Below are 22,373 nucleotides of genomic sequence, written 5' to 3'. Positions count from 1 at the left end.
GTGGAAGAATTTGGGGACATTTTTATATCTGCTTTTTTGTTAGGCAATTTCAACAGGGTTTTGTTTTTGTTTGTGTCCAAGAATGTTATTGACAAACTACGATGACTAGATACCAGCTTTCTGAAATGTTTTTACTTTCATACCTTTTATCACTAAAGAAACACTTTTTTACTCAAAATAATTATGATTCTGGCACAAAGTTTTCTTTCATGCATATTATTTCACACTACTGAACAGAAGAAGGGTTTTTATTCCAAGCCATATTTTATATTCTAGCACTCCTCCCCTTCATTATTTTTTTAAAATTCAGAGAACAGACAAGGAGCAAGAAAACAGAATTTTAGTTCTTTGAAACTTATTTGTGGTTCCATTCTACTCTTCAAACAGCCATGGTTAAGTACTTACCAACCTATTTGTAATTAAAAGGAAAGCACTGACGCTTGCCATGCCCAGGACCTTGTCATAGGTATAATGTCCCTCCAGACTTAAAAATTCCAGAATTAGGCCCTGGCTGGTGTGGCTCAGTAGATTGAGTGCTGGACTGCAAAGCAACGAGTGGCTAGTTTGATTCCCAGTCAGGGCACATGCCTGGGTTACAGGCCCAGTCCCCAGTAGGGGGCTCCTGAGAGGCAACCACACACTGATGTTTCTCTCCTCTTTCTCCCTCCCTTCCCCTCTAAATTTTTTTAAAATCCAGAATTAGGAGTGTGAAGTAATGGTGCTGGTAGCAACTGTTGGTATTAATTGAAGCCAAAACCTGAAAATCAGCACACCAGTAATTGAATTGTTAAGCAATGCATATAATTTGGAAAATTATTTTGTATTGTACACATTCTCTCACCATTTGATGTCAAATGTCTGGGATTTGAAAACAATGAAATGTTTAAATTGATCTGAAATTCTGTCAGTGGCAGGAAAACCTTCATTATATCAGGTAAAGTAAGACCCTTAGGAAGTAGTTAATCTAATTCTGAGGCATCTAAAATATCAGCTTCTGTTTAATTTTTTTCTGGCATGGTAGTGTTAGAGTTCCCCTATCTAAATGAAATATTTTTTATTCTCTCCTACCTCCTTCTTTTCCATTCTTTGTGCAGTCATCTATTTTATGATGACTCTTGGCTCTCAAAATTTAAACTTTGAAAAGAAACAATTACTTCAAACTTCACTGTATCTCAAACCCAGCATTTTCCCTCCTCATATTGGCTGTGTAATCCAGCTGCCCCATTTCTGACCCTGATACCACCAAATCCTTATGTCATTTTAACTCTTCCTCCTCCTTGAATTGTCCTATGCCAGTCAGTCCCAGAATTATCTCATCATGTGTTTTGAAATGTCTATTAGATATTTTATTTTATCCATTTTATTGGCACCACTCTAGTTTGGGTTGCCATCATCTCCTGCTTGAATTATTGCCAGAGACTGCCACCTGTCCCCATTCTAATCTATTCTGCATGCTTGTGCCAAACTAATTTTCTTAAAACACAATTTAATCATGTCATTTTCCTGCTGAAAAACCTGCATTGGATCCTAATTAGGTCTGAATTCCTGTGCTCTCTTCCTCCAAACTCGAATGTCAGGGAGTCTCTCCACTTGTCCAAATCTCTTCCCTCCACTTATGCCTTTCATACCCTTCTATTGCAGGCTCCTCCCAGATTTTGCTCCATCAGGAAGACCCTGTCTCTATAATATTATGACTCTATTCCTCTCTACTGGCTCAGCTTGTAAACACATTAAGAGTCTAATTTTGAAAAAACAAAACAAAAGGTTTCCTAGACCTACATTCTCTTCTAGCTACTGTCTAGTCTCCCTTCCTTCTCCAGATCATTTTTAAAGGTTTTATTTATTTATTTTTGGACATAGGGGAAGGAGGGAGAAAGAGAGGGAGAGAAACATCAAAATGTGGTTACTTCTCATGCGCCCCCTACTGGGGACCCAGCCCACAACCCAGCCATGTGCCCTGACTGGGAATTGAACCAGTGACCCTTTGCTTCGCAGCCCAGCATTCAATCCACTGAGCCATGCCAGCCAGGGCCAAATTTCTTAAGACTGGCTACATTCACCATATCTATTTTCTCTTCTTCCCTCTGTAATCTGGATTCTACTAGCATGACCACAGATGAACTGATCTTGAGATCACCATGACCCTCTTGTTGCTAAATTAATGGACAAATTTTATCCCCTATCTTTTTGGTCGTCATGGCTGCATATGACACTTATAATGAGTTCCTCTTTCTTGGAGGCTTCTACTCTGGGGGTCACAAACACACAGGCTTTCGGGGGCAAGATAGGTCACAGAAAATGATGCAGCATGAGTAATGATGGGGTCTTATTTGAACTGGAAAATATGCTTGCCTAAAGGTATTTAAATTATAATTTAAAAAGAAAACATTTTTCTAGCCAGCCAAACCCAGGAATTCCTTGCCCACTTCACTCTCCTTGTTCTCCTTGTATTTTTCTGACTATACCTATCTCATTCGTGGGCTTCTCTTCCTCTCTTGGCCCTTGAATACTAGTGATCTCTAGCATTTTATTCTCAGCCTTCTATTCTTCTCATTCCTTACTCTCCCTAGATAGTTTCATCTTGACTCTCATGGTTTCAATTATCTGATATCTCCCAAATATGTATGTCTGTACCAGACTCTCTGCTCAGACTCTTACATGGTTTTCTCCACCTTATGGCCCACTGTGATCTTAAATTCAACACAGTCAATGCAGTCAACTCATTTCCCCCCACACAAACACATACCTATTCCAGCCCCTCAAAAAAAAACCCTAATATTTCTGTATTCTCCATCTTAACTAACTGTACGTCCACTGATCTCATTTTTCATCCTTGGCTCCTCTTTCTCACAATTTTCACAACCAGACAATCAGGAAGTCATATATTAACAATATATGACTGAAACTATTATTCTTCTCTGTACCACCACTTCCCTGATTCATACCTCTTTCATCACACTAACTAGTCGTCTTGCCTTCATCTTTGTCACATTCATATCCATCCCAAGCCTGCTGCTAGACTAAGACACCACTTTCCTGCTTGACTATTCTATTTTCCTTTTAATTGTAGGATAGAATCTAAGCTCTATAACATGGCAGATTGAACTGAATCCTGCTTATCTAAGAGCCTAATCTCCTGACATTTCCATTTACTGCTTATGTTTTCCTATTCATAGCATGCTGTTTCTCATCTCTTTGCCTCTAAGATGGGGCCTTCATCTAGTATTCTAGTACCCACTGTCCTCATCCCAGCTTTCCATATGTCTCCAACTCCTGCAAGTCTTCTCTGCCCCCCACTAAATTGTAAGCTACAATGGCAGGAACATTTCTGGCTCCCTCTGAATCCTCAGTACCTGTGTTGGAGTAGACTCTCAATAAAAATGAGTTGAATGAATATTGGTTCACTTCAGTAGCACTCCATATTGATTCACATTAGTAACATGATAGTGCATACTATATTATAGGCCCTCAACAAATACTAGTTAGTTGAATCATGGTATGGAAAGTATTTGTGTTTCTGAGCATAGATATATATGGATACAATAATATCACCAGTGGTGGGACAGTATGGAATGACTTTACTTCTGAAAACTGGGTTAAGCTAGCCCTTATGTACCAGAACACCCATCTACTTATATCTTCCTAATATATTGGCTTTCTAGTCACTTTAACAAGATGCTAATCTTTTAACATACAATCAATTATAATTTCTTAAAAAGTAGAATGTCCTAACCACACTAATTGTAATTCCAGTTCTGAGATGATGATCATAAATGGAAATTTAGGGGTCTTTTGCCAAATTCCCCCCAAAAGTATGGTTAAATTAACTCCCACAAATTTGAGGTTCTAGAAACAGAAATAATGAAATGTTTCTTGGGAGTATGAAGTGTTTCTGAGTAATATAATTTAGTAACTATCACTTTTCTTCTTGATATTTTTAAGGTAACTATTTGGATCCAATGTATTGAAATAAAAAGAAAATTCTTTATCATGAGTTTTTCCCTATTTGTAAGCACTACCACACTCTTTATATTACTTAAATATATAGATATTTACCCTTGATAGTATATCTTTGTGTAGAAGTTAGAGATGATAGTTTACCAATTCTCAGATATTTATAAAAATAGTCTCAGTTAATCTAAAAATTTATAAAGTTAATCTAAAAGAGATGAAGTGATTAAATATAGAATTGAAAAGGACCAAATTTGCCAAACAGTACATTTCTGCAAAAACTTAGCACTAATGGAATGCCTTTTCTGTTAATAGCTCTCTCTGAGGAATTACAGTGATACATTGTTAATTTGTGTTTGTATAATGTAAATATTTTATAACATTTTAGACTTTAAGAATATTGACACTATGGTAACACTTTCCATTTTACAGTGTGGCCAGACATGATTGATTCCATATGAGAGATTCGATTTAACAATACTTTCTGAAATTCTCTGAAATAAAATTTTATTTTCCTTGGTATAGTAAATAAAGTTCAGCGCACATGCTTCAGAATCAGTGTTATTATAAGTGCATAGTTTTCCAGTTAAATCATGTTTGTTGTTAGCAGAATTTTACTATGCTTTGATTTCTTTTCCTAAACAACCAGAACACATGAACTTTAATTAGTGCAAGGTTTTCAGAAACTGCTGTATAGGCATTTCCAAAAGGATTAAAAACAGTGAGGGGTATAGGGAGGGAGGGAAGGAGAGCTAAGAGGACCCATTCTTCTTTGCTTTAATTTCCTTTACTCTAAAGAATTGTGTAAGAAATTAAAATTTGGAGCATTGAAGACATTTGACAAATGAAATACAATCATTAGGAGCCACCGGCTGGGACTACCTCAAACACATAATAGGCTCTATATTTAATGAAGCCAATAAAATGACAGCATGAGCAGTTCCCAAGTGCCTGTGCCTAATGCTGAAGAACCCCACATCTTGGCTAATATCTGTCACTAATCAGTAATGGGTAGATGCACTTGTCTGACCTCTATGTTCTTAACTTAATAGTTTGTTGATGAAACAGCTGAGGTTTTTATTCAACAGCAGCCAGTTCAACATTTTTTAATAGTGACAAAGTGAAATGTTATGCTTAAGGTTATTCGAGTTATGTAGTCTTTTTAAGTGCTGAGTATCTAATAAAGAAAGTTAAGGAGGAAATCCCTAGTAGGCAAGAACAAGATTACTGCTGCTTTTTAGCCCAAATTATGAAAGTGTATTGGGCCTACTTTGCCTATCTTTATACCTTTTTGAAGTAAATATACGTAGCCCATAAAGGAATATTTTAAGAAGTAAAATGATACTTTTCTTACCATTTCTAATATACTTTTTATATTTTAGAAAAAAAATCTCTTTAGAGTAGAAAATTGGTTGTGTGACTATAGCAAGTATCTCTTGAGAACTTGAGCACTGGGCTAAGCACTGTGAAGAATGCAAAGAAACGTAGTACAGGCCTTGTTTTACAAAGCTAATAGGAAAATCGCCTTTAAGATATTGATGTGTATACAGGAACACAAGTATAAAGGACACATGGACAAAAACTAGGGGTGGGTGGAAATGGGAGTGAGGTGGGGAGGGCTGGGGGTGTTGGCTGGGGTGGGAGTAAAATACAGGAAACTGTACTTGAACAACAATTAAATAAAATATATAAAACATTAAAATAAAAAAGATTGATGTGGAACATCAAAAGAAAAGTAAATTTATTAATTGTTGAATTGTATGGTACATATCAGAAGTGGCTGTGAATGTTCAGAAAAGGAGATAATCCATAAAGGTTTGCGCATTCAAGGCATTGGAACTTGACTTGAGCCTTGAAATCTGCATAGGATTTAAACTAAGGAGAGGAATCACATGAACAAAGATGAGAGCCAACATAGAAGTGCCACTGGAAAGGAAGGAATCATTATGAGAATGATTTCAAAGGAACAAATAACAGGAGTTGGAACTACCTGAATACAAGTAACATGCATAAAACAATACCATAGTCAAGGTTAAAGACAATCAATGTGCCATTGATGGAGATGAGGAATTTGAACAAGGCAGCCAGTTCTGATAATAAAAGATAACATTTAATTTTAGACATGTTTGACTTGTGGTATTACCATTTTGTAGCAATATATCCAAATAGAAACTTTCAGTATGCAATTAGAGGTTAGACACTATAGCATGTTAGAAAATATAATACTAGAGATACAGATTTGATGGGTCATCAGCATAAAAGTAATTGTAAAAGCTATTAAATATAGATAAACTGTTGTAGCTTCCTTAGAAAAACAAGCAGGTGACTAAAAGCTAAATTTGGGGAAAAGGCAGAAGTGTTACAGGGAAGTGAAAGAATGGAAGAGTGTTGGGAAAGGTATGATCAACAGTATCACAAGCTGCAAAGTCCAAGGGAAAGTTCTGAGAAAAGAACATTGAATTTAGAAACAAATAAGACAAGATGAACTTGTTCTGAATGAATAAAAGGTTGTTTTCAGTAAAGTGACAACACCACAAGTCTAAATTTCAAAAGGCTAAGAAATAAGAAAGGGGCATATTAAGGAAATGAAAACAGTGGAAAAGAAGGTTCATTTGTCTTGGGATAAATGCAAAGAGAGAATAGTAAAGGTAAGAATTTTTTAAACAATAAAAATATTAGACACACTTTGGAAGACAGATCTATATCTTCTACGTATTTGATATCTAGTAAAAGAATGGCAGCTAGGAAAAGTTAGAATGGCAGCAATCTAATGGAGGTAGGAACATGTTATCGACATTGCTCCTAAGAAGCAGACAAGATAAAAGAAATAGAGCTGTACTTCTAAATGCATCATGTCTACTTTCTGAAAGTGAAACCTGTATGTATTCCACAATATGAATTTACTCTTTGTGGAATAATAAATTAAATTATATCTTTTGACTAGTGATAAAGTTATTATTTAGCTAAACATGATTTAAATGAAATATGTTTCTTGCTCTGTTAAATATTTGTCATTATTATTGATCGCTGAGTTAGTTTATAATTGAAAATACATATTTAATACTAGAATGTCAGTTTCTCAAACAGTATATTAAAATTCCATAAAAATTCATGTACAGGGTATACTTTTTTTTTTAAAGATTTTATTTATTTATCTTTAGAGGGGAAGGGAAGGAGAGAGAGGGAGAGAAGCATCAATGTATGGTTGCCCTTTGCGCATCCCCTGCTGGGAACTGGCCTGCAGGGAACTGGCTTGCAACCCAGGCATGTGCCCTGACTGGGAATCGAACCAGGGTATACTATCTTGTTTTTTAAGTTTGGCTGTGCTCCCATATCTATGTATAAATTTAAAGGAAATGTTATTATGAGAATATTATGTTCTCATTGCATATTGTTCTGACATCTGGGGAAATAATGAAATATTTTTTAATAAAGTCAAGTTCTGTTTTCAATTGCTAATTAATTTTTTCAACTATTTAAAAATAAATCAAAATTTGTCGTAAAATACATTTAAACATACATGTGTGGTATATTTATGCACAGATATGTGCCTTGCTACTAGATCCTAAAGGTAGAGTTTTTGTTTTTAACACTGGCTTCTGTCCTTGAAAAGAAGCTATTACCATATTAATATAAGGAGAATATAATATTCCTACATAGAGTTTTAATAGGACATTGGATTCTTAACATCTTTAAAGTGACCCTAAGACCAAAGTGCCATGAATCAGTTAAATCAAACAGTGTATAGTAGGCTATTATTCAACAGACTTTTATTAAATACCCTTTAAGCATAATGGAAGATAGCAAAATAAACAGTAGTTTTTGTTTTACAGGAGCTTAATATAGGGCAGGAAGAACTTGAAAGATTGGCAGTTGAATTTTGGTACACACATTAACTAGCTATGTAACTTTGGGCAAGTCATTTAATTAAGTAGTTTTTGGAAAAAAAATTGAGTGTCAGCTTCCTTGTCTGTAAAACTATGATAACAATATCTCTCTTGCAGAGTTATAAAATCTAGAAGTAGTAGTGTATTGACCTAACAGAGTATCTAACCCATGGTAAATCCATAGCTACTAGTAACTTAACTGTTATTGCCTACCTCACAAAAGGTTGACAATAAATGTTAGTATCTTTTCCTTTTTGCTTACAACCCATTGATCACTAACATAAAATTGTACTCACTATGATGTTTCATCTAGAATGCAGGAAGTGACCTTGTTATGCCTTCTGAAATTGACAAGTATGTGAAGGAAGGCTTATAAAATTCATTTTGACTTCCTACTACAGATTTCAATGAGCATACTTGAAGAAATTCAGAGCTTTCAAGCCAACATCTGTTTTCTTAAAATGGGTTGAACATATACATAAAAGCCATTCATAATGATCAACCTTTGAGTTTCTCAGTAGCAACTATTGATTATAAGTTGTCAACGTCTATGATTCCAAAGGTCTTATTGGTTTTTATTAGGAAAATTTTCTTTAAAAAAATCCAATTCTGTTTATTTATTTTTAAGTATATTTTATCATGTCATCACAGTTGCCCCAATTTTTCCCCCTTTATCCCCCCTCTGCCTAGCATCTCCCCTCCCCTCCCCCCTCCCCCTTAGTTTATGTCCATGGGTTGTACATTTAAGTTATTTGGTTTCTCTGTTTCCTATGCTATTATTAACCTCCCCCCTCTGATTTATGCCTACCAACTATGCTTCTTATTCCCTTTACCTTCTCCGCCATCCTCCCCTCTGTCTCCCCACTGATGAGCTTCCATGTGATCTCCATTTCTGATTCTGTTTCTATTCTAGTTGTTTGCTTAGTTTTTATTGTTATTTAGGTTTAGTTATTGGTAGTTATGAGTTTGTTGTCATTTTACTGGTATAGTTTTAGATATTCTTTTTCTTAGATAAGTCTTTTACATTTCATATAATAACAGCTTGATAGTGGTGAACTCTTTTAACTTGACCTTATCTGAGAAGCACTTTATCTGTCCTTCCATTCTAAATGAAAACTTTGCTGGATAGAGCAATCTTCGATGTAGGTCTTTGGATTTCATGACTTGGAATACTTCTTTCCAGCCCCTTCTTGCCTGCAAAGTCTCTTTTGAGAAATCAGTTGACAGCCTGATGGGAACTCCTTTGTAAATCACTGTCCCCTTATCTCTTGCTATTTCTAGAATTCTTTTGGGTAATGTAATTATGATGTGCCTTGGGGTGAACACAGTTCCTCTTTGCACCCAACTTCTTTGGGACTCCCTAAGCTTCCTGGACTTCCTTGAAGTCTATTTCCTTTACCGGATTGGGGAAGTTCTCCTTCACTATTTGTTCAAATAAGTTTTCCACTTATTGTTCTTCCTCTTCCCCTTCTGGTACTCCTATAATTCAGATGTTAGAACATTTAAAGATGACCTGGAGGTTCCTAAGCCTCTCCTCATTTTTTTGAATTCTTGTTTCTTCATTCTTTTCTGGTTGGATGTTTCTTTCTTCCTTCTGGGCTACTCCATTGATTTGAGTCCCAGTTTTTTTCCCATCACTATTGGTTCCCTGTGCATTTTCCTTCATTTCACTTAGCATAGCCTTCTATTTTTCATCTAGTTTGTGACCAAATTCAACCAGTTCTGTGAGCATCCTGATCACCTGTGCTTTGAATTGTGCATCTGATAGGTTGACGATCTCTTGGTGGCTTAGATGTATTGGCTCTGGGGCTTTGAGCCGTTCTTCCATTTGAGCCATTTTTTGGGGAGTCTGGTCTCACCTGTTATGTAGTGAGGGGCAGAGCCTTAGGTGTTCACCAGGGTGCAGCAAGCAGTAGCTGGGTTGTTATGCTTTGTGTGGGGGCAGGGTCAGAGAGGGAACAATGGTGTGTGCTCCGCTCTGTCTCTCAGATTTCAGTACCTTCTGCTGCTTCCTACAAGCAAATTGGGCCCTTCTGGTGCTGGTTCCTGGGTGGGTGGGCTTGTGTACGTTCTAGGACCCTTTGGGTCTCTCCAGTGAACTCTCCTGTGAGGCTGGGAGTCTCTCCTGGCACCTCAACCCACACAGGTGTTTTCAATCAGTGCTTTTAGGCTTTATTTCCTGGGGCTGGGGCCCTGGGTTGCGAGGTGTGCCTCACTGCCCATTTTCATGTGGTTTATCTGTGCACAAATGTGTGACCGAGGTCATCCAGCTGCCTTGCATGCTTTGCTGGGTCTACTCATGCCACCCTGTGCCCAGGTCTGCCATCCACTGCTTTTTCCTGCTGTGACCACTCTCCGCCTGCTGCCAACTCTGCCCTTCTTACCAGTCTGGGTGAATGGTTGTCAGAATTCTGTACAGTTCAATTTTCTGTCAGTTCTGGTTGTTTTTTTGTTTCTAATTTTTTGTTGTCCTTAATTTTGGTTGTGTGAGGAGGCACAGTGTGTCTACCTACACCTCCATCTTGCCAGGAACCGGAAAATTTTCATACATACACAAAAATAGAAAGAGTAGTAAAATCCACTCTCACATACTACCCATCAGCCAATACCAACAGTTATCAACTAAAATGGGTTTTAAGAGAAACATTTCAGTCAAAAATTATACTTCCAGCCCTGGCTGGTGTGGCTCAGTGGATTGATCACTAGCCTGCAAACCCAAGGGTCACTGGTTCAATTCCCAGTCACGGTAAATGCCTCTGTTGTGGGCCAGGTCCCCATTAGGGGGCACTTAAGAGGCAACCACATTAATGTTTCTCTCCCTCTCTCTCTCTCTCTCTCCCTTCCTTCTCCTCTCCAAAAATAAAGAAATAAAATCTTTAAAATTTTTTTATTTCTAGTTATATATCAGTGTTTAATTCATTATTTTTAATTCCACATCATGGATCTAGTTAGTTCTTTTAGTATTAATTTGAATTAATAGTCAGAGGCTTATTTTCTATAAATATCATACAATTATTTTAGGACACATTTTAAAATCACAACATGAAAAATGCATGGCTTTGTAACTTTTTAAAAAATGAGATAGAGTTAAATATGCTGGGTAGAATATATTTTGTTCTGTCTTTGTTTTTAAGGTTTGGCTTGAGCAACAAGTTTGATACTGAATTTCCTTCAGTTCTAACAGGAAAGGTAAGTGGCAGTTTGCTTTGAACTTTTCAATTCTAAAAACATTTGTTTTGTGGCTTATTCAGTGTTATGACAAATGTTTGACTCACTGATAGTGAAATTTAATTACAAGAGGCCAGGGTAGTTGGAGGCCATGTCATTTGTGACTAAAGGTTGTGTCTATGACCAGTTATTTTGTTCACTGTCCATTAATGCCAGCTATTATTTAGTTATTTGTTCAGTTTTTATAGTTTTCCTATTTTTTTCAGCTCTGGTAGCTATTGATAAAACTGTTTTCATTTAGGTTAGTAATTTCTCATGTTTTATTTTTATTTTTTGCTCTTTCAACCATTTCTTTTTATTTACAGTTTGTAAATAATATGAGAAGTTACTATGAAAGCATAAATGCACAAACACAATATACAATCCAAAATAGATGTACAGCATTCAGTTACGAAACAAAAGGGAATGTTCATTCATATACACAGTAGCTTGAGATCTGTTGGATGTGGTTTTCCTGGGTGGGTTTCTAAGGATAGAAAATAGTGATTTTGGTTATCAAGACTGCTGTGGCCATAGTAAATACTGGAACATTTAAGCATCAGTGTGTGACCATGAGAATGAGACTTTAGGGAGTGTCTAATATTAAAAGGTTTCTGTGAATCCAGGCAGTTGCGAAAAGATTTACTTTCCAGAATCAAGCCCACTTTAGGTTTAGGATAAGGTTCTAACTATCTGAAAATATTGACCAATCATAGAAAGTGTTCCAAATGTGGCTATTCTGATTCAAAGATTTAAAAATAAAGTATGTACAGAAAAAGTCTAAAAGTTTTTTTGAATTTAATGTAGGTAAGCTTCCAGTCTTTGCTTCCCAAATACCTTATTTATAGTTTTGTCTCCCTCAAATATTTGCTTTTTCCATTTTAAGATTTTTCTATTTTACCTTTAAAACAAATCATTTTTAGCCCTGGCTGGTGTGGCTCAGTGGATTGAGCGTGGACCTGTGAACCAAACAACTGCGGTTCAATTTCCAGTCAGAGCACGTGCCTGAGTTGCAGGCCAGTTCCCAGCAGGGGACACACCAGAGGCAACCATACACTGATATTTCTCTCCCTCTCTCCTTCCATTCCCCACTAAAGATAAATAAATAAAACATTTAAAAAACAAATAATTTTTAGGGGGACTTCCGCCAAGATGGAGGCATAGGTGGGAACACTTTGCGTCCTCACATACCCAAATCTAAAAATAACAAAGTTTTAACAACAATAAACGCAACCAAACCATACAGAAAATTGACAATACGGAGTCCCAAAACAACAAACCGCTCAGCTAAACTGGTGAGAGGGGCGAAGCCATCAGCGGAGTGGGTTGGGCAAAAAAGATCCCCCAACTCCGGCCGTGCACAGGCAGCCTAGGGCGCGGATCCCAGGTGCGGGCTAGCTACCAGCGGAACCCAGGGAAGAGGCGGGGCTGGCTGTCTGCAGTCAGTCCCACATTTGCACGCCGATAAACCAGTGCAGAGGCCAGTGTTGAGACAGATCGAGCAGGCCCGGGCAGCCAGAGCAGGGTGGTGGGCTCGCACATTTGCGCTGGGATGAACAGGCAGGGGCGCAAGCGGTGAGGTGGACCGGGTGAGTGGAGAGGACCACCATGGCACCCTCTCTGACCCCACCCCCACATACAGTCACAAACCAGAGACCGAGTGGCCCCGCCCTGGTGAACACCTAAGGTGCCTCTCCTCATACGTAATAGGTGCGGGCAAATCAAAACATGGCTCAAGAACAACTCAGAGCCCCAGAGCCAATAAATCTAAGCAATGAAGAAATAGCCAAACTTTCAGATGCACAGTTCAAAACACTGGTGATCAGGATGCTCACAGAACTGGTTGATTTTAGTCACAAATTAGAGGAACATATGAAGGCTAAACTAATTGAAATGAATGGAAATGCACAGGAAACCAATAGTGATGAAAAGGAAACTGGGACTCAAATCAAGGGAGCAGACCAGAGGGATGAAAAAATGACCAAAGAGAAAAATATGAAGAAACAAGAATTCAAAAAAATGAGGAGAGGCTTAGAAAGCTCCAGGACATCTTTAAACGCTCCAACATCCAAATTATAGGGGTACCAGAAGGGGAAGAGGAACAGTTACGAGTGGAAACCTTATTTGAACAAATAATAAAAAGAGAACTTCCCGATTCTGGCAAAGGAAATAGACTTCCAGGAAATCCAGGAAGCTCAGAAAGTCCTAAAGAACTTAGACCCAAGAAGGAACACACCAAGGCACATCATAATTACATTAGCCAAGATTGAAATGAGAGAGAGAATCCTAGAAGCAGCAAGAGATAAGGGGACAGTCACCTACAAAGGAGTCCCCATCAGACTGTCAGCGGATTTCTCAAAAGAGACCTTCCAGGCAAGAAGGGGCTAGAAAGAAGTATTCCAAGTCATGAAATCCAAAGACCTACATCCAAGATTGCTCTATCCAGCAAAGTTTTCATTTAGAATGGAAGGACGGATAAAGTGCCTCTCAGATAAGATCAAATTCAAGGAGTTCATCATCACCAAGCCCTTAATATATGAAATGTTAAAGGGACTTACCTAAGAAAAAGAAGATAAAAGAGATGAACAGTGAAAGGACAGCAAACTCAGTTATTAAGAACCACACCTAAAACAAAAGCAAACTAAGAGGACAGCTAGTTCAGGAGCAGAACCATAGAAATGAAGATCATGGAGGGTTAGCAACAGGGGAGTAAGAGGAGAAGGGAAAGGGGGGAGAAGGTACAGAAAATAAGTAGCATAGACAGTAGATAGAAAATTGATAGGGGGAGGGTAAGAATAGTAGGGGAAATATAGAATCTAAAGAACTTGAGACATGCGTTCATCAACTGAAGAGGGGATGGTGGGGAAGGGGTGTGCAGGGTGGAGGGGTACGGAGGGGGGAAATAGAACAAATGTAATGGCATAATCAATGAAATAAAAATATTTCAAAAACAAATAATTTTTAACTATAAAAAAGTATTCAATATGTGCAGAAATAAAAAGGTCTTCTACTCTTTGGAACTAGCTAGGCAAAATGAATCTGGCATTCTTGTTGAATAGGAGTATGTGATAAGTATATAAGCAAAATTAATTCATTATGTTTGGATTTGGGTAGATTCCAATTCACCATTGTCCTGGTACATATCAGTTACTACATAAAAAGTCAAGTGCAATGTCAAACACAAAGCCTCAGAGGAAAGAGTTCAGTATCCAAGAAAACAGTAATAGCTTAACAATGTAAAACTTTATCTAGATATCTAGAATTATATAGGCATTAAATGGGTAATGTGAAGCGATATACTGAGGATTTACAGGAACACCTGGAAGTTTCTTCTAATGTACATATAAGTAGAACCATGGAAGCTTTTTCCATTACCTGTCTTATGACCTTATAGCCTTAATGAACCAAATGAAAAATGACTCTGTTCCAAATCCCATCCTTTATCTCTAGATAAGAAAAAATCTATTCATTTTCAAGGTAGAGTTTTATGTGTCCATACTTCTTAATCCACATTTAATGAAATCATCTCTGAACCAGTTTTAGATGTGTTTCTTCATCTTTACATGAAACTCCAGCAGATTTAACACTAGCATTCATCACCTAATCAAACCCTGCACATGCTCTTCGAACCAATCAAATTGGGAATCATCGGCAAAAAATGGTTAAAATAGTAAATTTTGTTATATATGTTTTACCACAGTAAAAAGGCCTGTAATAAAAATATTGGAGATCCTCAACATTTTCTGTGTCGATAAAATTAGTTGCGCAGTCAATGAAGACTTGTTTTCTCCTTCCCACACTGAATGTCTAGATGCCATTTGGATTGGGTTTGGAAGATGGAGAAATATAGATGTTTCCTGGTCGAATCTCAACAACAGAGATGTAGGTTCCTTCCAGCACTTGGCTATTGTAAATTGTGTTGCTGTGAACATTGGGGTGCCTAGGTTCTTTTGAATTGGTGGGGGGAATGGAAACAACTGTACCTGAACAACAATAAAAAACAATAGAGAGGACTTCTGCCAAGATGGAGGCATAGGTGGATGTGCCGTGCCTTCTCACACAACCAAGATTAGAGAAAACTTAATATTAGCAACAGAAAACAGCCAGAACACGGAAAATTGAACTTTTCGGAAGTCCGTTAACAACAAATTCTTCAGCCTGACCGGTAAGGGGCGAAACCAGCGGCTGGCGGAGCAGGGTTGCACAGGAGGACTCGGCCAGATGGACTCAGGGCTGCGGAATCCAGGTTCAGAGTCCGACCTAGTGAGCGACTGAGCGAGCGACCGCGGGGGAGACAGCGGGGCAGCGGTGCTGCGTGTTGACTGAGGTCGCGCATTTGTGCGCGGGTGGACAGGCGAGGGAGTGGGCGGTTGGATGGGGCTGGCAAGTCCCCACGGCAATTGGCAGTGGAGGGTGTCGACATTTCCCTGCTCTGACCCCACCTCCACATTCAGCGTCATAACCCAGCGACTCTGAGTGGCCCGGCCCAGGTGAACCACCTAAGGCACTGCTCCTCCGCACCCAGCTGTGAGAAGCGGCAGAGGGGGGTCGCCATTTCCCCGCTCTGGCCACGCCCCCACATACAGTCACAACCCAGCGACCTGGGAATCCAAGGCGCTGCTTCTCACACTTAAAGGGCCCGAACAGACCAAGAATGGCGCAGGAGGATCTCAGAGCCCCAGAGCCAATAGATCTAAGTGATGAAGAAATAGCAAAACTCTCAGACGCACAGTTTAAAACATTGGTGATCAGGATCCTCACAGAACTGGTTGATTATAGCCACAAATTAGACAAATATATGAAGGCGAAACTAATTGAAATGAATGGAATTGCACAGGACACCAATAGCAATGAAAAGGAAACTGGGACTCAAATCAATGGAGTGGACCAGAAGAAAGCAAATAATGGCCAAACAGAAAAGAGTCAGGAAGCAAGAATTCAAAGAAATGAGGAGAGTCTTAGGAACCTCCAGGACATCTTTAAACGCTCCAACATCCGAATTATAGGGGTACCAGAAGGGGGAAAGGAACAGCCACCAGTGGAAAACTTATTTGAACAAATAATAAAGGAGAATTTCCCCAATCTGGAAAAGGAAATAGACTTCCAGGAAATCCAGGAAGCTCAGAGAGTCCCAAAGAATTTGGACCCAAGAAGGAACACACCAAGGCACATCATCATTACATTAGCCAAAATTAAAATGAAGGAGAGAATCCTAGAAGCAGCAAGAGCTAAGGGGACAGTCACCTACAAAGGAGTCCCCATCAGACTGTCAGCGGATTTCTCAAAAGAGACCTTCCAGGCAAGAAGGGGCTGGAAAGAGGTATTCCAAGTCATGAAATCCAAAGACCTACAACCAAGATTGCTCTATCCAGCAAAACTTTCATTTAGAATGGAAGGACAGATAAGGTGCTTCTCAGATAAGATCAAATTCAAGGAGTTCATCATCACCAAGCCCTTATTATATGAAATGTTAAAGGGACTTATCTAAGAAAAAAGAAGTTAAAGAAACATGAACAGTAAAAGGACAACAAACTCACAGTTATTAACAACCACACCTAAAACGAAAGCAAACTAAAAGGACAGCTAGATCAGGAGTGGAAAAATAGAAATGAAGATCTCAAGGAGGGTTAGCAACAGGGGGAGTGGGGAGGAGGAGAAGGGGGGAGAAGGTACAGAAAATAAGTAGCATAGACAGTAGATAGAAAATAGATGGGGGCAAGAATAGCATGGGAAATATAGAATCTAAAGGACTTGAGACACATGGTCATAAACTAAAGGGGGGTAGTGGTGGGGATGAGGGGTAGGGTGGAGGGGAATAAAGGGGGAATAGAACAAGTGTAACAGCATAATCAATAAAAAAATTTAAAAAAAACGATAGAGATGTATAAGAAAGAATGAGACTGGCTGTTCACTGCAGAGCACTACCACTTGTCTTTGTGGTCACATTCTCTGGGCTTAGGGTAGTCAAGGTATTGTGTGAGGGGTTACTGGAAGTTGATAGTGCAGTTGTTTGATTTTAATGAATCTGCTTGAGTAGGAGCAGCAGCCCCAGTTGGAGCCTGGCTACCATCAATCTGCACATGTCCCCTATCAGTGTGCATGTGTCTCCCTCTGGATGCAAACTGTGTGGAGAACCCCTGGCTTCAGCGGATACAGACAAATTTAATTTCCAATGTTTTAGAGTAAACAAAGTTATTGTTTAACTTTGTAACACTCTAAAATTATCCTGTGGTCTGATTTTGTTATACATCAAAAGCATCAAATTTTTTGTTATTTTTCTACCTTTTAGATAATTTTAGTTTCTAAAATTGGACTCACTGCAAGAAATTATTTTCCTTGTGCTCTCTGGCCCTTTTACATTCAGTAGTTTCTTTTAGCATGGAGATTGAACAATCAAAGACTTCCTAGGTTTTGAAACAATTTCTGGAAACTTCTCTTACAACAGTCATGCTAACTTCTCTATCCAAAGGAAAAGGCTCTAAGGCAAAAGATTATTTACATATGTATGTTACTTGAGAAAATGTAGATGAAGAAAGACAATACTATTATATTACAAAATACTCAATAATTTTCAAATGGTTAAAAGCTAAGTGCTTGGTAGCTGAAATGTTGATTCAGGGTTAAAAGAAGTTAATTATTTTTTTGGATTTTGAAGCCTGTAATTTAATATGATCCTGTTTAATTTTACTACTAGAATAATGTTATTTGTCAGTATAGATTTTGGTCACATTTAAAATCATTTTATTCTCTTAAGGTCTTTAATATGCTACTTTAGTGTCAATTTTGCTCTTACTGCAATTGAGAAAAGCAAGGTTCAAATCAGTGTTTATAGTATGTGTAATAAAGGGGAGAAATAAGCACATTGATAATTATATGAAGTAATTCTAGAAGGATACACATGAAACTAATAGAAGTCATTACCTTCATGGGAGAAGAAGAATGAGATGAGTGGAGGCAAGGGTAAGGATGAAACCATTTCTGAATATCTTTCAGTATTATTTTGATTTTTGAACCATGTGACTATAGTGCTTATTTAAACCTTAATTTACTTTTTTAATTTTTTATTGAATTTATTGGGGTGACATTGGTTAATAAAATATAGGTTTCAGGTGTACAGTTCTATCATGCATCACCTGTATATTGTATTGTGTGTTCACCACCCAAAGTCAAGTCTCTTTCCATCACCATTTATCCCCTTCCCCCTCTTCTACCCCTCTTTCCTTCTGTTAAACCTTAATTTACTTTCAGTTTGTTCTCTTAGTCTAAACTCTCTGAGAATGGGATAAAATACTTCTACTAATAGTGGCTCTTTTTTGTCATGATAAATTATCCAATTGCTTATTCTCCTCACTCTTGATCTATTCCCAATCTTCTTCCCAGCCTCATGGGAGAGGGGGGGACACAACAAACCTGTTTTTTTCCAAAGGTTATCATTGAGATCATAATAAATTTTATTTAATTTAACCTTAAAAAGTTTTTTATACTTTATTTGCTTCATTCTCCCCATGAAAAATGGGAGCTAGCTTGAGAAAGGATAGAGTAATTCAATAAGCTTTGAAGTCAGATCTGGGTTGTAATACAGTTTGTCATTTACTGGCTTTGTGGCCTTAGGCAAGCTACTTATCTGAGCCTCTGTTCATATGTGAAAAATAGAAATGATGATAATAGTACTTGACTTTTTGTTGTAAAGATTAAATGACAGCGCATATATAAAATTTCTAGTATATTATCAGGTACTTACAGCTTCCCAGTGTGGTTTGTGGTTGCTGGTGACCATTGTACATCAGTGTAACTCAGTTTCACCATGATGGTTTATCCAATTTTCTCTGTGTACCAGCTTTGAATTTTTAATTGCTTTTGCTATTTTTATATTCTTCATCTGAGTAATGGTTTATTCTCTGATCCCACCAACAATTTGCCCTCTTGACTTTGAACCTTTTATATCTTTCCTGAAGTATAACAACAAAGCATTCCATATAATAATAAGTGGGTAGAGATAGTCCTTGGCTAATTTGACATTAGAAAATATGTGACCATGTAACTTTTTAGGATACAGAGAACTGTTTGGTGTGAGATTTTTGACCTCGTTCTTTACTATGTTCTACCTTCCTATCCTGATCATTTATTTATTTATTTATTATTTAATTATTTTTCAAGTATTTTTTTTGTCTATTTCTCCCATCCCAACCCCTCCACCCCGTCTCCCTACCTCCCTCCCATTACCCCCCCCCCAGTCCTCATCCCTGTGTCTTTCATACTTGTTCCTCAAAATCCCTCCCGATTTTTCCCCTTAAATTCCCTTCCCTCTCTCCTCTGGTCACTGCCCACTTGTTCTCTATTTTAGTGTCTTTGTTTTTATTCTGTTTGCTTGTTTGTTTTATTGTTTAGCTTCCTGTCAAAGGCGAGATCATACGGTATTTGTCCTTCAATCCCTGGCCTATTTCACTCAGCATAATGCTTTCCAGTTCCATCCATGTTGTTGCAAAGGGTAGTAGCTCCTTCTTTCTCTCTGCTGCATAGAATTCCATTGTGTACATGTACCACAATTTTTTGATCCATTCATTCACTGATGGGCACCTAGGTTGCTTCCAACTCTTGGCTATTGTAAATTGTGCTACTATGAACATTGTGGTGCATAGGCTCTTTGATATTGATGTTTTATGATTCTTGGGGTATAATCCTAGCAGTGGAATCGCTGGGTCAAAAGGCAGGTCGATTTTTATTTTTCTGAGAAAATTCCATACTGTTTTCCATAATGGTTGTACCAGTCTGCAATCCCACCAACAGTGAACTAAGGACCGCTTTTCCCCACAACCTCTCCAACATTTGTTGTTGGTTGCTTTGTTCATGATAGCCATCCTGACTGGTGTAAAATGGTATCGCATTGTGGTTTTAATTTGCATCTCTCTGATAGCTAACGATATTGAGCATCTCTTCATGTGACTCTGGATGCGCTGTATGTCCTCTTTGGAGAAGTGTCTGTTCAAGTCCTTTTCCCATTTTTTAATTGGGTTGGGTGTCTTCTTAGAGTGGAGTCATGTAAGTTCTTTGTATATTTTGGAGATTAAATCTTTGTCTGAGGTATCATTGGCAAATATGTTTCCCCATACAGTTAGTTGTCTTGCTAATTTAATACTGTTTTCTTTAGCCACGAAGAAGCTTTTTATTTTGATGAGATCCCATTTGTTTATTCTTTCCTTTATATTCCTTGCTCTAGGGAACATATCAGTAAAAAAGTTGCTGCGTGAAATATCTGAGATTTTGTTGCCGATGTTCTCCTCTAGGACTTTAATGGTGTCATGGCTTATATTTAAGTCTTTTATCCACCTTGAATTTATTTTGGTATATGATGTAAGTTGGTGCTCAAATGTCATTTTTTTGTACGATGCTGTCCAGTTCTCTCAACACCATTGGTTGAAGAGGCTATCTTTACTCCATTTTATGTTACTGCCCCCTTTGTCGAATATTAATTGACTGTAGAGAGTTGGGTTGATTTCTGGGCTCTCTGTTCTGTTCCATTGGTCTATGTGCCTGTTTTTATGCCAGTACCAGGCTGTTGTGATTACAGTGGCTTTGTAATACAGTTTGATTTCAGGTATTGTGATCCCTCCTACTTTGTTCTTCTTTCTCAAAATAGCAGCTGCTATTCTGGGTCGCTTATAGTTCCATATAAATTTTTGAAGTGTTTGTTCTATGTCTGTGAAATATGCCATTGGTACTTTAATAGGAATTGCATTGAATGTGTATATTGCTTTGGGTAGTATGGACATTTTGATGATGTTAATTCTTCCAATCCAAGAACAAGGTATATGTTTCCATTTGTTTGTGTCTTCCCTGATTTCTTTCTTCAGGGCTGTGTAGTTTTCTGCATACAGGTTTTTTACCTCCTTAGTTAGGTTTATTCCCAGATATTTTATTTTTCTTTTTGCTATATCGAATGGGATTTTTTCCTTGATTTCTGCTTCACTGTTGGTATACAAAAATGCCTTTGATTTCTGGATATTGACTTTGTAACCAGCTGTTTTGCCAAATTCATTAATTAGTTTGAGCAGTTTTTGGGTAGAGTCTATAGGATTTTCCATGTACACTATCATGTCATCTGCAAACAGTGACAGTTTTGCTTCCTCCTTTCCTGTTTGGATGCCTTTTATTTCCTTGTCTTGCCTGATTGCTGTGGCTAAAACTTCCAATACTATATTGAATAGAAGTGGTGAAAGTGGACATCCTTGTCTTGTTCCTGTTCTTAGGGGAAAAGCTTTTAGTTTTTTCCCACTGAGTATGATATTGGCTGTAGGTCTCTCATATATGGCCTTTATTGAGAAATGCTCCCTGTATTTCCACTTTGCTGAATGTTTTTTATCATAAATGGCTGTTGTACCTTCTTGAAAGCTTTTTCTGTGTCTATTGATATGATCATGTGGTTTTTGTCTTTGCTTTTGTTTATGTGATGTATTACATTTACTGATTTGCGAATATTGAACCTCCTTGCATACCTGGGATGAATCCCACTTGGTCTTGGTGTATGATCTTTTTGATATATTGTTGGATGTGATTTGCCAATATTTTGTTGAGGATTTTAGCATCTATGTTCATCAGCGATATTGGCCTGAAGTTTTCTTTCTTTGTTATGTCTCTACCTGGCTTTGGAATTAAGATGATGCTGGCTTCATAAGAAGAATTTAGGAGTTTTCCATCCTTCTGGGTTTTTTGGAATAGCCTGTAAAGAACAGGGGTTAGGTCTTCCTTAAATGCTTTGTAGAATTCTCCTGTGAAACCATCTGGTCCAGGGCTTTTGTGTGATGGGAGTTTCCTGATTACTGCTTCAATTTCTTTTGCTGTTATTGGTGTATTTAGATTTTCTACTTCTTTTTCACTGAGTTTTGGAAGATTGTATTTTTCTAGAAATGTGCCCATTTCCCCTAGGTTTTCAAATTTCTTGGCATAGAGTTCCTCATAGTAATTTCTTACAATCCCTTCTATTTCTGTGGTATCAGTTGTAATCTCTCCTCTTTCACTTCTGATTTTGTTTATTTGTGTCCTCTCTCTTCTTTTCTTGATGAGCCTACTTAAAGGCTTGTGTATTTTGTTTATCTTCTCAGAGAACCAACTCCTGGATTCATTGATCCTTAGAATTGTGCTTTTAGTTTCTATGTCATTTAATTCTGCTCTAATCTTGGTTATTTCCATCCTTCTGCTTGCTCTGGGCTTTGTTTGTTGTTGTTCCTCGAGTTCTTGCAGGCGTAGGGTTAAGTTGTTTGTTTGAAATGTTTCTATCTTCTTTAGGTAGAGGTGTATTGCTATAAACTTCCCTCTCAGGACTGCCTTCGC

The 22,373-nt window shown here is 37.9% G+C and overlaps 1 protein-coding gene across 1 annotated transcript in view; it reads left to right on the top strand.

Annotated features, from left to right (window-relative positions):
- Positions 1 to 22,373, top strand: part of CHIC1 (cysteine rich hydrophobic domain 1) — a 93,798-nt gene that overhangs the window by 1,595 nt on the left and 69,830 nt on the right. Inside the window, exon 2 of the mRNA XM_037132508.2 lies at positions 10,973 to 11,027. Within this exon, the coding sequence (XP_036988403.1) occupies positions 10,973 to 11,027 (55 nt within the window). The remainder of the gene's footprint in view (positions 1 to 10,972; positions 11,028 to 22,373) is intronic.

The sequence above is a fragment of the Artibeus jamaicensis genome, unplaced genomic scaffold (genome assembly GCF_021234435.1).
Source record: "Artibeus jamaicensis isolate MK-2021 breed Jamaican fruit bat unplaced genomic scaffold, CSHL_Jam_final contig_240, whole genome shotgun sequence".
Taxonomy (NCBI): Eukaryota; Metazoa; Chordata; class Mammalia; order Chiroptera; family Phyllostomidae; genus Artibeus; species Artibeus jamaicensis.
This window is presented reverse-complemented; position numbering and strand designations above follow the sequence as displayed.